Below are 17,052 nucleotides of genomic sequence, written 5' to 3'. Positions count from 1 at the left end.
TACCACCAGTACAGAGATCGAATGAGCAAATGGTCATCGACAGTCGAATAGTGCCAACTGCTGCCTTCGGTACCGACTACAGTGGTGACAGAGACCCTCACCCACATTCTGAAACGGAAAAGCACACGCGTAAGCAGCGATCTCCGAAACGGCACAAGAAACGACGTCTAACCACGTAGGACGACTCCTTAATACGTATGCATGACAACGATCAAGAAACGACCGAGGAAAATTGCCACCTTACAGAGGGCTCCGAGACTACTCATCCAGAACACCACCGTCTCGACAGCAGCATACGTAAAGAGCGACCTGAAAAACTTAACAACGCACGGCAATCTGCAGTCCACTGTCACTCCCAAGCATTAGAAGAGGAGCAACAGAGAGAGACGGGGCTGGCGAGCCGCGGCCCATGGAAAAATTGTCCCATGGAGATTGGGGGGATGATTGTGAAGGCCACCCACCGACAGTCGCAACTGGCGACACGGCGGGGGCGGCGACCCTATAAAGTTCCACTCATAACGAACGACGACGGACAGGACGGGGTCACGTAACGTGCCAGTACAACAGCAGGAAGCGTAAGCTCCCATGGGCGATATACATGGGACGGAACGAACACAAGCATATCGGCTTGCTTCTATCACTGTCAATAATATACGGTCGCCGATTAAGATGTCCTTACTCAACAACATGCTGCAAGCAGCGGACATCGACGTCGTCCTCCTACAAGAAGTATAAGCTGATGAACTTCCTGTCATGTACGGGTACGTATCCTACCTATCACATGCCTCCGACACTGGCAGCGGCATGGCAATACTTCTTAAAGAAAGCATCACGGCATAAGATGTACTGTACCTAAGGTCGGCATGGGGATTAGCAATGACAGTACTTGACGTACGACTCATCAACATCTACGCACCTTCCGGTACAGGCAGGAGGCGAGAGCGTTCCCGTTTCTTCGCAGACGAAATTGCCCCGCTCTTCCAAGGACGACTCGATCGATTAATCCTAGGTGGCGATTTTAATTGTGTACTTGCACCGAAAGAATAATTTCCTCGATGTACCCCGTGCCCAGAATAAGGATTGTTGGTGCAAAGTATGCATCTGGTTGACATCTGGGAGCATGTCCATGGCTTCCGTCCTGGATACTCCCATACAACAAGTCATTCCGCTATTCGTCTCGACCGAATTTATGTCACACGCATTTTTAACGCTGACGTCCTGGAAGCAGAGCTGTGGCCTACAGCCTATACCGACCACACAGCATTAATATGTACAATCTCCCTCCGGCGACAGCAAGTGTGGCGTAGCCGCGGTCCTTTCTGCGAGACCCAGCTTGTCGGGACGTCATTGAAGATGTTTGGAGATCTTGCGAACGACGCTTCGGTCGTATCCCACGACCCTAACTTGGTGGATGGGTTGCGACAAACCGGCCTTCTCCGGGGCGGAAAGAGGCGGTACAACGAGCAAAGGCCAAAATTATAACCATCATGCGACGTCACCTCGAAAGTACGGTGGTCAGGGCGCAGACACTACATCGGGTTGTAGGAGAACGCCCATCCATATACCACATCATTAACAAAAACAAAAGACGACGAAGAGCCCTAGTACAAGCTGTGGACACGGATGATGGTAGACACCTAACATCGCAACAAGACGTAGGCAGTGCCTTTGTATAACATTACGCTCAACTTTACACCGCAGTGGATACCGATACGGCGGTCAGTAACGAAGTTACGCATATGATTTTCGGCACCATTGATCCAGAGGAAGAAGCGCAACTGATGGTGGCGATTACAGAGGAGGAAGTGATGGAGCGGTGAACAAATCTCCAGGCCCAAATGGCTCCCTCTGGAATTCTACAGGACCCTTAGCTATGTGATCGCACCACTATGACTACTATCTGCCGCGAATTAATGTCTCCTGACGTGCCCTTACCGCCGGCTTTTGTGGAGGGGTTGATTATCCCGATACACAAACCCTCTGGTGGTACACGGATACGTGACTGCCGGCCACTGACGCCCCTTAACTACGACTTTAAAATATTCACCAGATTATTAGCAGCAAGCGTCCGAAGAATATTGCGGCAAATACTCTCACTTGATCAAACTTCGCTCGGCCGACATAACATCCAGACGGCGCTTGTTGAATATCACGATTTGATCGCCCTACCAAAGACGTGCCACCTTCTTGCAGCACTAGCGTCAATAGATTTTGATCAAGCCTTTGATAGAGTTAGCCATAAATATCTTGAAGAAGTCCTGCGGCTACTCCGCAAAGTGCTCGTCAATGGACGTACGACAAAATCTCTAGTCGTAGCGATATCAGTCAGACAAGGATGTCCGTTATCAACGACATTATATGCACTGGCTGTCGATCCGTTTCTTTGCGGCCTACGACACCGCTTGGCAGGACTGACTTTGCGAAGATATACTTTTACGTGCAAGTCATATGCGGGTGACCTGGTGCTGATAGTACGGAATGAAAACGATATGACTGTGGCTTTATATTGGGTACGCAAATGTGGAACTGCCACTGGCAGCCTTATAAATATGGACAAGTCTGTAGCGATGAATATTGGTGTTGGACTAACGGAAGAATGTGTAGCACCCTTACGGCTCATGGATACCTAGAAATGCCTAGGTACTGTTTTTACCGACGACATATGTCGCACAGCAGCGTACATCTATAAGAGACTACTACAGTCAGTCCGGACGGGCGTTAGAGGGAACATCACACTGGCGTTAGATGTGATCCAGCGGGTCATGTATGTTTACACCTAGCCGGCCGTAGTTGCCGAGCGGTTCTAGGCGCTACAGTCTGGAACCGCGCGACTGCTACGGTCGCAGGTTCGAATCCTGTCTCGGGCATGGATGTGTGTGATGTCCTTAGGTTAGTTAGGTTTAAGTAGCTCTAAGTTCTAGCGGACTGATGACCTCAGAAGTTAAGTCCCATAGGGCTCAGAGCCATTTTTTGTTTACACCTTCCTGGTGTCACAAATTCCGCATTTCGCTCAAGTACTCCGAATGCCGGTGACGACAGCACGACGATTACTGGCGGTGTTCGGTTCCTTTGTGAGTGCAGGTCTACTGTTTAAAGTAAGATACGACGCCCTTACCCTCCCTCTTAGTAGGATGGACTTGGTCTTGTGCATGTTCGTGATCGGGCGGTGGCACTATATATCAGCACAATGTTAAAACTGTGGAGTAGACGTCAGACTTGTCGGACAGGAATCGTAATAGATGAACTAGCACCAGTGTCTCGCCGGCCGCGGTGGTCTCGCGGTTAAGGCGCTCAGTCCGGAACCGCGCGACTGCTACGGTCGCAGGTTCGAGTGTGTGTGTGTGTGTGGGTTGAGGTTTTCGGGCGCTAAACAGCGTGGTCATCAGCGCCCAAACGCATAGAAACAGGAACACATGCGGAGAAGAGACGAAGACGGACAGCGAACAAGGAGAACGGCTAAAAGACACAGACCTGACGCAGTTACAAATCCTCACATACAGAGGCAAAACAAGAGGAGAAGAAACGCACTAAAAAGGAAAGGAAACACAAGGAAAAGAGAACAGAAATTGAAGGGAAACAAGTAGGTAATCGTGACTGGCGGACCTCTTACCTAAAACCTGGGTGAACCAGTCACCCAGCAGCACATTAAAATCCTCTCCCTAAAATCCGAGGCAACAAATTGGACAGGACACAAAACCGTAAGACCTTAACCACAGTCGTTGCGTCGTCTTGCAAAATAGAGGGCAAATCCGGTGGCAAGGAAACCACCGCCCTCTGGTCAGAGAATAAAGGACAGTCAAGTAAAATGTGGCGCACAGTTATCTGGACGCCACAAGCACTACAGATTGGGGGGTCCTCCCGCCGCAGTAAAAAACCGTGCGTTAAGGGACTGTGCCCGATGCGGAGGCGGGTGAGGAGAACCTCATCCCGCCTGCATGACTGGTAGGACGTACGCCATGGCCGCGTGGTGGCCTTGACCAGTCGCAGCTTATTTTCACTAACTGCCAGCCACTCCTCTTCCCATTGACGCATAACACGAGAACGCAAAAGGGAGGTAACAGCATGGAGGGGGACGGCACATTCAACAACGTGAGGGAGGGAACATGCATCTTTGGCAGCCACATCCGCCAGTTCGTTTCCCCTAATACCCACGTGCCCTGGCACCCAGCAGAAAGAAACCTCCTTCCCCTGCCGTTGCAGGTGGAGTAGGGCATCATGGATGTTCTGGACGACCGTATCCGCTGGGTACAAGTGTTGCATGGTCTGAAGGGCACTCAGAGAGTCAGAACAGATGAGAAACTTAAGACTGGGAACACATCTCATCTGCTCCAATGCCCGCAAGATCGCAAACAATTCGGCATCAAAGATGGTAAACGCTGCAGGAAGCCGTAATTTGATGACTCGATCAGGGAAAACCACAGCACAACCTACAGAGTCCCCCTGTTTAGAGCCATCCGTAAATACTGGTACATGGTCAGGATGCTGGTTTAAAATATCGTAAAATAAGGAGGTAAAAACAAACGCCGGAGTGCAGCTCCTCTGGTACTCTGACAAGTCTAAAAGGACGCTGGGCCTCTGGAGCAACCAGGGAGGCAGGCGGGTAAAACCCTGGAGTTGGGGTGCCACACGCTCCACACCAAGGGACTGAAGCAAATGCTTGGCACGAATCCCAAATGGTCTCGTTGCCCTTGGACGACTGGAAAAGAGACGTTCCATAGGGGGTCGGGCAACAGTAGGGTATGCAGGGGAGGGAGGACAGGCAAGGAATTGACACACTCGTCGCACCATGAGGAGTTTCCGCCGGATGGCGAGCGGCGGTTCCCCTGCCTCAGCACACAGGCTGGGGATGGGACTGGTACGGAAGGCACCAGTGGCCAGCCTGATACCCTCATGGTGTACTGCGTCAAGAATCTTCAGATACGAAGGCCTCGCTGACCCATACACAGTGCATCCATAGTCAAGACGCGACCGGACGAAAGCCCTATAAAACTGCAGCAGACGCGCCCGATCTGCTCCCCAGGACCGATGGCTCAAACACTTCAAAATATTCAGCGCCTTCAGGGCCCGCACCTTGAGGTCTTTAAGGTGCGGCAACCACGACAACTTGGAATCAAAAGTGAGGCCCAGGAACCTCACAGTGTCTCTAAAATGAAGAATGGTGCCCCTCAGACGCAATTCAGGGGAGGTAAAAGCACGTCGAGAACGATTAAAATGAACACACACACATTTGTCTGCAGAAAAGGTAAAACCCGTCTTCGCAGTCCATGCCTCTAATCGCTTTATCGTAAGCTGCAGCTGCCGACTAGCAGTGACAAGACTGGAGGAAGAACAGAAAACAGCAAAATCGTCCACAAACAAGGAGCACTGGGCAGGACTCCGGATTGTGGACGTGATACTGTTAATGGCGACGGCAAAGAGGGTGACAGTTAAAACGCTTCCCTGAGGAACACCATTCTCCTGCACGTACAAATCAGATAGCACATTACCAACCCGATATCGAAAGACGCGGCGGGAAAGAAAGGACCGAATGAAGATGGGGAGATGGCCACGAAAGCCCCACTGATGGAGTTGATTGAGGATAAGGCGGCGCCAAGTAGTGTCATACGCCTTATTAATGTCAAAGAATACACCTAGACAATGCTGGTTACGTAAGAAGGCCTGCTGGATGACCGCCTCAAGCAGGGTCAAGTTGTCTATAGTTGAACGACATCTCCGAAAGCCACACTGAGAGTGGCTAAGGAGCTGCCTGGTCTCGAGCAGCCAAACCAGGCGACGGTTGACCATGCGTTCCAATGTCTTCCCGACACAGCTCGTCAAAGCAATACTCCGATAACTACTGGGATGCATTCGGTCCTTTCCCGGTTTGAGGAGGGGAACCAAAATCGCCTCCCTCCACGAGTCAGGGAACGTGCCGGATGACCATATCATATTAAAACAATTCAGGAGTACTTCCATGGATGGCAGCAACAAGTGCTGCAGCATGCTGTACAGGATTTGATCAGCACCTGGTGCAGTATCATGAGCCACAGACAGCGCCGAATCCAGTTCCCACATTGTGAAGGGGCAGTTGTAGGGTTCAGAATTCGGAGACCGGAAGTCCAAGTGATCCCTCTCGATAGCAGTGCGGTAGCGGCAGAAATCTGGATCACAGTTACTAGTGGCAGTAGATTCGGCAAAATACGTGGCCAGTGTCTGGGCAATGTCTCTCGGCGCCGTGAGTAGACTACCCTGATGCAGCAATGCCGTGACAGGTAGTTGGCTGCGTTTCCCGGAGATCCTCCTGATGGCTTCCCACACTTTTGTTGAACTAGTGGAGCGGGAGATGGAGTTCAGGAACGATTGCCATGACCGTCGTTTGCTCTCTTTAATCACTCGCCGCTCCTTGGCCCTTGCCACCCGAAAGGCCGCAAGATTGTCAGCTGAGGGACGGCACTTGAAGCGGCGCAGAGCTGCACGGCGGGCTCGGATGGCTGAGCGGCACTCAGTGGTCCACCAAGGGACAAGGCGCCTCTTGGGATGACTTGAGGACCGTGGGATCGACAATTCAGCAGCATGGGAGATCACGGCTGTAACATGGTCGACCCATTCGTGGACGCTGGCACGGTGTTCCAAAACAGCTAAATCGCTGAAAAGTGTCCAGTCAGCTCTGCAGAGGTTCCACCTGGGCGGCACTGGTAATGCCACAGTCTCATCTAGGAGGCGAATCCAAATGGGGAAGTGGTCACTAGAATGGAGGTCAGCGGCAACCTCCCACAGAGCAGAATCCGCGAGTGCTGGAGAGCAAAAGGAAAGGTCAATAGCTGACGACGACCCAGAAGCAGTACAGAAATGAGTGGGAGCACCAGAGTTGAGGATGCACAGTTCTTCGGATGCCATGAGGCTTTCCAGAATGCGACCCCTGGGGCAAGTAGTCGTAGAGCCCCATAAGACATTATGAGCATTGAAGTCCCCCAGAAGGAGAAATGGGCGGGGGAGTTGGGTAATAAGGTCTGTGAGAGCCTCAGAGTCTATGGCGTCCTGAGGCGGTAAGTAAACGGAACAGATTGTGAGCCTCTGCCCCACAAGAAGGTCAACTGCAACCGCTTGCAAGTCCGTAACGAGAGGGAGCTCAGATGAGTGGTGCATGTCATGGACAAAAACCGCAACACCACCCTTTGCCCTTTCCCCCATCAGATCATCTTTTCGATACACGGTATAGCCCCGTAAAGAAGGAGCATCAGTGGCCCGGAAATGTGTCTCTTGGAGACATAAGCACAAGGGGCGCTCACGTACAAGGAGTTGTAATTCGGCCACATGCGTCCTGAACCCATTCAGGTTCCACTGTAATATGGGAGCCAGTGATCAGGGTGGCTGAATTTTCACCCTGCCCCTGTGCTTTGGAGGAGAGCCCGTACTGGCCGGAGATTTATTCCTGGGGCGAGAAGATCGCCCCCGGTCGACATCAATGTCCATCAGCTCCGATGGCGACCCAAGGGAGATGTCAGATAGTACGATGGCATCATCATCGGACTGACCGTGACTAGTCTCCTCAGGTGGCAAAACCTTCACCTTTGGCGTCTTCGTCTTGGGGGGCTTAGAATGCAGAACCTTGTCAACAGTTGGAGCTTTACTCGCCTGGGCAGAAGGTGCCATATGGGGAGGTGCAGGAAGTACCCCAATGTCAGCAACCACGGCCTTGTCCGATGTTGTGGGGAGAGCTGCAGGTTGCAAAACAACCGCAGCAGCACAAGTGCACTGGCAAATGCAGGTATTAGTGCTGACACTAGCAACCTCCGTTTGTGTAGCAACAGTGGCCAACTGTACCGGTTTCTGCAGAGTGGAAGCGAAAGATGTTGTAAACACAGGAGGCTGCATGGCCTTAAAGAGCTTCTTGGCCTCACCATAGGGGATGCGCTTAGATGTTTTAATCTCCTGTATCTTCCGTTCCTCGATATAGATGGGGCAGACCCGGCTCCAGACAGGGTGACTCCCAGAGCAATTCACGCACTTCACAGGCGATGAACAATCGGCTCCTTCATGGGCAGGCTGACCACATTTACCACAAGTGGCTATCCCATTGCACCCCAACGTAGTATGCCCAAAGCGCTGACATTTAAAACAGCGCATTGGGTTGGGGAAATATGGCCGTACTGGCAAACGTAAGAAACCCGCTTTAACATGCTCTGGGAGTCTCGGGCGATTGAACGTGAGAATAAACGAGTCGGATTTGACTAGGTCCCCATCGACTCGTTTCATAATATGCTGCACGTCGACAATACCTTCGTCAGCCCACTCAGATTTCAACTCGTCCTTGGGGATATCCACCAAGTCCCTACATGTCACAACACCCTTACTATAGTTCAAAGTGGAGTGGAGCTCGATCTCGATAGCGTACTCTCCGAGACAGGTTGCTTTCCTAAGAGAAGTGACTTGACGGGAACTAGAAGTTTCAACTAACAGAGTCCCATTGCGCAGACGCTTCACAGATTTCAGTGTTCCTGCAATTCCCTCAAGACCCTTGTGGATGTAAAAGGGAGAAACTCTCTCAAAGCTACCTTCCTTCCGTTTGACAATCAAAAACACATTCTGGATATCAGCATGTGCTCTGTTACGACAGTCTGATAAATCTCTAGTAACACCAGGCGCTGGAGGACTCGCAGCACGAAGTCGCTTTTTCGATTGGGTGTGTTTTCCTACCAGTGGCCCACCCAATCCACTGGTAGGGGGAAACGTAGAGGTCGAAGGGTCCATTGTGGTCCCACGAGCAGCTAGGGAACTAAAGGTCCGCTCAGACAGAGCCCCGCGTGCCTGAGTAAGCCTTATACAACTGGGGTGCGGCAGGTGCCCCAGAGGTTGCCCGCTTGCGACTGTTCCACCCCAACAGCCATGCATCTTATAGGCGCGCAGCACACCATAAGATTGAGGGGTTTTTATAGAGGTTTACTTTCCTCGCAATCCAGGCGGTCAAGCCAAGATTACCATTCCCCGCAGCATACAACATTCCACCGCTGCGCCATGCGGTGGTCGCTGAAGCATGTCCGGGGTTTACGGTGACAGGAGACTGGCGGCGCTGACCAGTCCCCAGCTCAGGACCCCGGGATCGCCAAGCCCGTACTCAGCAAATGAATGCTGAGCCCCTGGGGGGCGCAGGTTCGAATCCTGCCTCGGGCATGGATGTGTGTGATGTCCTTAGGTTAGTTAGGTTTCAGTAGTTCTAAGTTCTAGGTGACTGATGACCACAGAAGTTAAGTCCCATAGTGCTCAGAGCCATTTGAACCATTTGAACCAGTGTCTCGAATGGCGCCAGTGACGGTCCAGCACATCTCCCAGTCACTCCAGCATATACGCACTTTTTTTATAGAGTACAGCTACGTTCAGGCAGCTCTGCAGGGAACCAGACCTGCAACGGCGCGTGACATATATCGGATACTGACGACCGAACGACACAGCCATCCTATTGAGAGGAAGCATCCACATATCAATTGGCAAGCAGTAAGGCGATCGATACACCACGTTTCCTTAGACACAGCGACACGTGAAACTTGGTGACTAACAATAAATGGTAAAAATGTCACCCGATCCAGACTCCATGCGATTCATATGAACGATTCACCATTGTGCCCTGTGTGCCAGACTCTGGTCAACGATGAACACCGCCTCATATGCGGCCCCTCGACAGAAGTCTGGCGTTTGGCGACACGAATGATCTTTCTTTCTCCGAATGGGATAAAACAACATTGAACGAGGGATTATATTCTTCCAGGACGGGACTTACCACCCATGCACCAAAACGAATGCAGTAACGTGGTTTCGAGGCCAGACGGTGCTCTATTTGTTCAGAGCAGGCCCAAAGAATGTAATGGACTTCTGGAGTTTTCTACTGAAACGACATCTAAAGATCGTGAACAATCCGAAATGCCGACAGTATTTCTCTAACTTCCTATGGAGTGCGTTTCAAAAGCCCCCGTATAGCTGGAACGTCCAGGGTAGGAGAAGTTAAATTATAGATGCGAAGAAAGCATGAACGGAGGATAAGAATCGGTGGATACGTTGTACTTATGAGAAGACATACGCGGATGACGGAACAGCGGGGGGCATTGGAAATACGATTCTCCATTGCGATGTGTTTTTTTCTTCCTTATGTAATGCGAGAATAATTTTCAGGTTACTAGCTTCAAGCAATACAGAAATATTATTTGTGGTATGACAAGGCAGTGGTTGATACCGAAATTTCCTTTCTCTTAAATGTTAAATGCGAACTAGGATTTTCTTTAATTTGTGATAGATATTCATTGGAAAACATAGTTACAGAAGTATTTCTTTTTAACGTAATTTTATTGTGTTTTTTTTTCTGACGTATGTTTACCTTTCAAAGCTTACTCGGGCACGGATGTATGTGTTGTCCATAGCGTAAGTTAGTTTAAGTTAGATTAAGTAGTGTGTAAGCTTAGGGAGCGATGACCTCAGGAGTTTGGTCCCATAAGACCTTACCACAAATTTCCAAATTTCCCCATGGTATGGTCGCAGCGAATCATCAGCATTAGTGCAGCCGGAATGTATGGGCCGACATAATTGGTGACCGTATTTTGGGACCAGTTTTTCCTTCCACGGCGCCTAACAGCCCGTAACTATCGGTATTTCTTGCGGGTGACTTTGCCTTCCCTCTGCAAGAAGTACCAATGATGATTCGAAGCGTGATGTGACTGATACATGATGGTGTTCCAGCCCACTTCGCCACTAACGTCCGGACGCATCTCAATCGTATCTTCCCTGGTCAATGGATCATACGAGTGGATTCAATTGCATGGCCTGCTCGTTCATCGGATCTCAACACGTGCGATTTGGGGCCATATTAAAATTATCGTGTATGCAGAGCCCATTCTAGATGTGGAGACACTGGAGCACCGTATTCATGCTGCCTTTGACACTCTTTGGATGCAGCCTGGAAGATACGAACGTGCGAGACACAACATGCTACAGCGCGTGCACATGCGTTGAGGGCACATGAAAACCATTTTCAACACATACTGTAACTGTGGCTGCGTGGTACAACGCGCATTAGATCGCAGTCTCTGTAACAATATATGCGCCAAATCATATATAGGGCAAACAAGACGAACTGTGCAGGAACGCATTGTGGAACACCAGCGGCATACTCGCCTTCTCCAACCCACCAAGTCCGCAACTGCCGAACATTGTATCTCCACAGACCACTCCATGAATTACAACGACACAAAAATTTTGGCCCATACATCAAACTTTTGGAGCTCGATTATGAATGAATCTGTGGAAAGGAGACTGTCTGACAACGAGACTCTGGTCAATCGAGATAGCGGTTATCAGCTAAACTCTGCTTGGAATCCTGTTATAGAGAAACTTCGTAGTCGACGTAGTTGTCTGCATAAAGATGAAAATCAACCTGATATCGCTACGCCAAGGCCGGCCGAAGTGGCCGTGCGGTTAAAGGCGCTGCAGTCTGGAACCGCAAGATCGCTACGGTCGCCGGTTCGAATCCTGCCTCGGGCATGGATGTTTGTGATGTCCTTCGGTTAGTTATGTTTAACTAGTTCTAAGTTCTAGGGGACTAATGACCTCAGCTGTTGAGTCCCATAGTGCTCAGAGCCATTTGAGCTACGCCAAGCTTTCACCGTGGAGGGCGCGAGGCGCAGCGCAAGGAGTTGTTATGAAGGCGCACGCTGAGCAGCGCGTGCGCAATGTCACATCGGTACGGCTTTAAATAGCAGAGCTCAACGCGTACTCGCCAGTACTACTACAGTGGCACTCGCCTGAAGATGGCCAGAAGACTCTGCGCTGAAATATCGTGGCAGGACGTTACTGACATCCGGCAGTTCTCCCGTGGTATTATGGAACAATTAGTACGCCGGGAAAGCTTTAAACATCACAATGTTGTTGTTGTTGATGCAGCTCTCCATCCTACTCCATCCTGTGCAAGCTTCTTCATCTCCCAGTACCTACTGCAGCCTACATCCCTCTGAATCTGTTTAGTGTATTCATCTCTTGGTCTCCCTCTACGATTTTTACCCTCCACGCTGCCCTCCAATACTAAATTGGTGATCCCTCGATGTCTTAGAACATTCTTCTGTAGCACCACATTTCGAAAGCTTCTATTCTCTTCTTGTCTAAACTATTTATCGTCCACGTTTCACTTCCATACATGGCTACACTCCATACAAATACTTTCAGAAACTACTTCCTGACATTTAAATCTATACTCGATGTTAACAAACGTCACAATATCTGATTGAATAAATGGTCTCTAGCATGGAAACCATGCGTTTCCGGACAAAAGTTCAAAAATGGTTCAAATGGCTCTGAGCACTATGGGACTCAACTGCTGTGGTCATAAGTCCCCTAGAACTTAGAACTACTTAAACCTAACTAACCTAAGGACAGCACACAACACCCAGCCATCACGAGGTAGAGAAAATCCCTGACCCCGCCGGGAATCGAACCCGGGAACCCGGGCGTGGGAAGCGAGAACGCTACCGCACGACCACGAGATGCGGGCACAAAAGTTCATTAGGCCTTTTTTGTTCCTTATCCTCCCATCAATCAATCGCTAGAGTTTGTATACGGTGGAAAACTCACCTTGTATAAGCACACCAGACCAGTATTAGTCAACCACAGGAGACATCAGTCTGAAGCCGTATAACATCGCCTCATCGCTTGATAATGGCCTTAACTGGATGCAGGAGAAACAAGTTTCTTCAGATATGCCATATCCAGCTGATCCAAAGTACATTGGGGTGACAAAAGTCATGGGGTAGCGATATGCACATACACAGGTGGCTGAAGTGTCGCGTACACAAGGTGTAAAAGGGCAGTGCGTTGGCGGAGCTCTCATTTTTACTCAGGTGATTCACGTGAAAAGGTCTGCAATGTTATTATGGCCGCACGACGGGAAATAACAGACTCTGAATGCGGAATGGTAGCTGGGGCTAAACACATGGGACAGTCCATTTCGGAAGTCGTTAGAAAATTCAGTCCACAGTGTCAAGAGTGTGCCGATAATATTGCATTTCAGGCATTACTTCTCACCGCGGACAACGCAGTGCCCGGTGACCTTCACTTAACGATCGAAAGCAACAGCGTTTGCGTACAGTTGTCAGAGATAATAGAAAAACAACACTGCGTGAAATAACCACAGAAATCAATGTGACACACACGACAAACGTATCTGTTAGGATAGTGCGGCGAAATTTGGCGCCAATGGGCTATGACGACCGCCGCAAGTGTCTTTGCTAACATTACGGCATCGCCTGCAGCGCCTCTCCTGGGCTCGTGACCACATCGGCTGGCCACCAGACGACTGGAAGACCGTGGGCTGGCCAGATGAGTCCCGATTTCAGTTGGTAAGGGCTGACGGTAGGTTTAGAGTATGGCGCAGACCCCCACGAAGTCATGGACCCAAGTAACAATCAGGCATAGCGGTGTAGGCTATGTTTAAATGGAATGGACTGGGTCATCTGGCCCAAGTGAACCGATCATTGAGTGGAAATAATTATGTAGCCACTCAAGGACATCATGTTTCCAAAACACGATGGAATTTTGTGGATGACAGTCTGCCATGTCACTGGGCCACAGTTGTTCGCGATTGATTTGAAGATCTTTCTGGACAATTCGAACGATTGATTCGGCCAACACGAATCTCATCGAACATTTATGAGATATAATCGAGAGGTCAGTTCGTGCACAAAATCCAGCACTAGCAACACTTTCGCAATTATGGACGGCTAGAGGAGTAGTATGGCTCCGTATTTCTGCAGGGGACTTCCAACGACATTTTTAGTCCATGCCACGTTGAGAGGCTGCACTACGCCAGACAAAAGGAGGTCCGACACGATATCAAAGATATTCCATAAGATTTGTCATCTCATTGTAAATGTTTCGTTTCCAAAACTAAATCGTACAATGATCCGTGAGCATGTGTGAATGGGGCAACTGGTAATACGCAAGCCACTTGAGCGTCTGTTGTCGTTCCCAGGCCCCACAGCCGTCAGCCTCCTGGTCCGGGGTTCGAGACGCGCTGTCCTTCGCGGATGCTTGCCCTCAGCCCCTCTTTTTCGGCCTGATACCTATCACTACCGGCTCCGAAGACTGTCTCTACCTCAACGTCTACGCGCCGGCTGCAGAGAGTGGTCCTTACCCCGTCATGGTCTACATCCACGGTGGAGCCTTCAAGGGTGGTAGTTCTTCGAGTTCAACTCCGCACAGCTTCGTGGAGAAGGGCGTTGTGCTAGTCACAATCGCCTACCGTCTCGGAGCCCTTGGTAAGTAAATCACTTCATTTTCGCTTTTTTTGGGATTCCATTTAGCGTGAGGTGTTAGATGAGAAAATTTGAAAGAAATCTAGATTTTCGAACCAAGGGCAAACACCAAGCGAAATTAAGGCAACGTGGAATAGTCCCATGCCGATATAGATCCAAGCGCACTACACACATCAAATGAAGTTTTGCATCACACCTGTTCCCAGAACTCCTGAAGATAGACGTTGACTGCGGATATTGTATCACAGACATAGTCCCTTTGACTGTTCAGAGATGTCACTAAACCCGCCCAAAGATGTAAACAATCATGCATTAGGAGCCCTATTAGATGGAGGCCCGCCCAAGGGCTATTACTGCAGTAGATGCAGTGGAAGCATAATTTAATAATAGCTAATACTTGGATTAATAATCATAAAAGAAGGTCTCAGATAGCTTATATAATGGTAAGACAGAGAGCTTCAGGAACCAGGTTTTAAATTGTAAGACATTTCCAGGGGCAGATGTGGACTCTGACCACAATCTATTGGTTATGAAATGTAGATTAAAAGTGAAGAAACTGCAAAAAGGTGATAATTTGAGAAGACGGGACTTGGATAAACTGAAAGAACCAGAGGTTGTAGAGAGCTTCAGAGAGAGCATTAGGGAACGATTGACAAGAATGGGGGAAAGAAATACAGTAGAAGAAGAATGGGAAGCTTTGAGAGATGAAATAGTGAAGGTAGCAGAGGATCGAGTAGGTAAAAAGACGAGGGCTACTAGAAATCCTTGGGTAACGGAAGAGATATTGAATTTAATTGATGGAAGGTGAAAATATAAAAATGCAATAAATGAAGCAGGCAGAAAGGAATACAAACGTCTCAAAAATGAGATCGACAGGAAGTGCAAAATGGCTAAGCAGGGATGACTAGAGGACGAATGTAAGGATGTAGAGGCATGACACAGGCGAAATACCCTCAGACTTCAAGAAAAATATAATAATTCCAATCCCAAAGAAAGCAGGTATTGACAGATGTGAAAATTACCAAACTATCAGTTTAATAAGCCACGGCTGCAAAATACTAACATGAATTCCTTACAGACGAATGGAAAAACTGGTAGAAGCCGACCTCGGGGAAGATCAGTTTGGATTCCATAGAAATGTTGGAACACGTGAGGCAATACTGACCCTACGAGTTATCTTAGAAAATAGATTAAGGAAAGGCAAACCTACGTTTATAGCACTTTTAGACTTAGAGAAAGCTTTTGACAATGTTAACTGGAATACTCTCTTTCAAATTCTGAAAAAGCAGTGGTTGGGAATGGAGTGAGACAGGGTTGTAGCCTACCCTCAATGTTATTCAATCTGAGCAAGCAGTAAAGGAAACAAAAGAAAAATTCGGAGTAGGAATTAAAATCCACGGAGAAGAAATAAAAACTTTGAGGTTCGCCGATGACATTGCAAAGGACCTGGAAGAGCAGCTGAACGGAATGGACAGAGTCTTGAAAGGAGTATATAAGACGAACATCAACAAAAGCAAAACGAGGATAATGGAATGTAGTCGAATTCTATCGGGTGATGCTGCGGGAATTAGATTAGGAAATGAGACACTTAAAGTAGTAAATGAATTTTGCTATTTGGGGAGCAAAATAAATGATGATGGTCGAAGTAGAGAGGATATGAAATGTAGACTGCCGATGGCAAGGAAAGCGTTTCTGAAGGAGAGAAATTTGTTAACATCGAGTATAGATTTAAGTGTCAGAAAGTCGTTTCTGAAAGTATTTGTACGAAGTATAGCCATGTATGGTTGTGAAACGTGGACGATAAATAGTTTAGAGAAGAAGAGAATAGAAGCTTTCAAAATGTGGTGCTACATAAGAATGCTGAAGATTAGATGGGTAGATCACATAACTAATGAGGAGGTATTGAACAGCATTGGAGAGAAGAGAAATTTGTGGCACAACTTGACTAGAAGAAGGAATCGGAAGGTAGGGAATATTCTGAGGCATCAAGGGATCACCAATTTAGTATTGGAGGGCAGCGTGGAGGGTAAAAATGGTAGAGGTAGACCAAGAGATGTATTAACGAAACAGATTCAGAAGGATGTAGGTTGCAGTAGGTACTGGGAGGTGAAGAAGCTTGTTCAGGATAGAGAAGCATGGAGAGCTGCATCAAACCAGTCTCCGGACTGAAGACTACAACAACAAAAGAAGATTCTATAAATGGAATAGATTTGGAGACAAGAGAAGGTTTTAGATTGATTAAGTAATGCTTAGACAGAGATTTAGGAAGCAGATTTTAAATCATAAGGCATTTCCAGCGGCAGATGTAGACCCTGACCAAAATTTGTTGCTTATGTACTGTAGATTAAAACTAAGAAACTGGAAAAGGGTAGGAAATTAAGGAGATGGGACCTGGATAAGTTGAAAGAATCAGAGGTTGTTGAGAGCTTGAGAGGGAGCATCAGGGAACAGTGGACTAGAGCAGGGGAGTGGAATGCAGTAGAAGACGAATGGATAGCTTTAGGAGATAAAATAGTGAAGTTAGAAGAGGATCAAATAGGTAGAAAGGCAAGGCCCAATAGGAATCCTTGTATATCACAAAAGATATTGAATTTAACTGATGAAAGGAGAAAATACAAAAATGCAGCATCTGAAGCAGGAGAAAGCGAACACAAACGTTCAGGAAATGAGATTGACAAGAAGTGCAAAACTGCTAAGCAGGAGTGGCTATAGGACGAATTTGAGGATTTACAAACATATTTCACTAGGGGAAAGATAGATATCGCCTACAGGAAAATTTAAGAGG

General features: G+C 48.5%; 1 protein-coding gene across 1 annotated transcript in view; it reads left to right on the top strand.

Annotated features, from left to right (window-relative positions):
* The first annotated feature begins 201 nt into the window (after window positions 1-201).
* LOC124622930 (cholinesterase 2-like) overlaps window positions 202-17,052 on the top strand; it is a 98,957-nt gene continuing 82,106 nt past the window's right edge. The window contains exons 1-2 of the mRNA XM_047148720.1: window positions 202-297; window positions 13,985-14,270. Coding sequence (XP_047004676.1) covers window positions 202-297; window positions 13,985-14,270 — 382 coding nt within the window. The remainder of the gene's footprint in view (window positions 298-13,984; window positions 14,271-17,052) is intronic.

Source organism: Schistocerca americana, chromosome 7 (assembly GCF_021461395.2).
Source record: "Schistocerca americana isolate TAMUIC-IGC-003095 chromosome 7, iqSchAmer2.1, whole genome shotgun sequence".
Lineage (NCBI taxonomy): Eukaryota > Metazoa > Arthropoda > Insecta > Orthoptera > Acrididae > Schistocerca > Schistocerca americana.
This window is presented reverse-complemented; position numbering and strand designations above follow the sequence as displayed.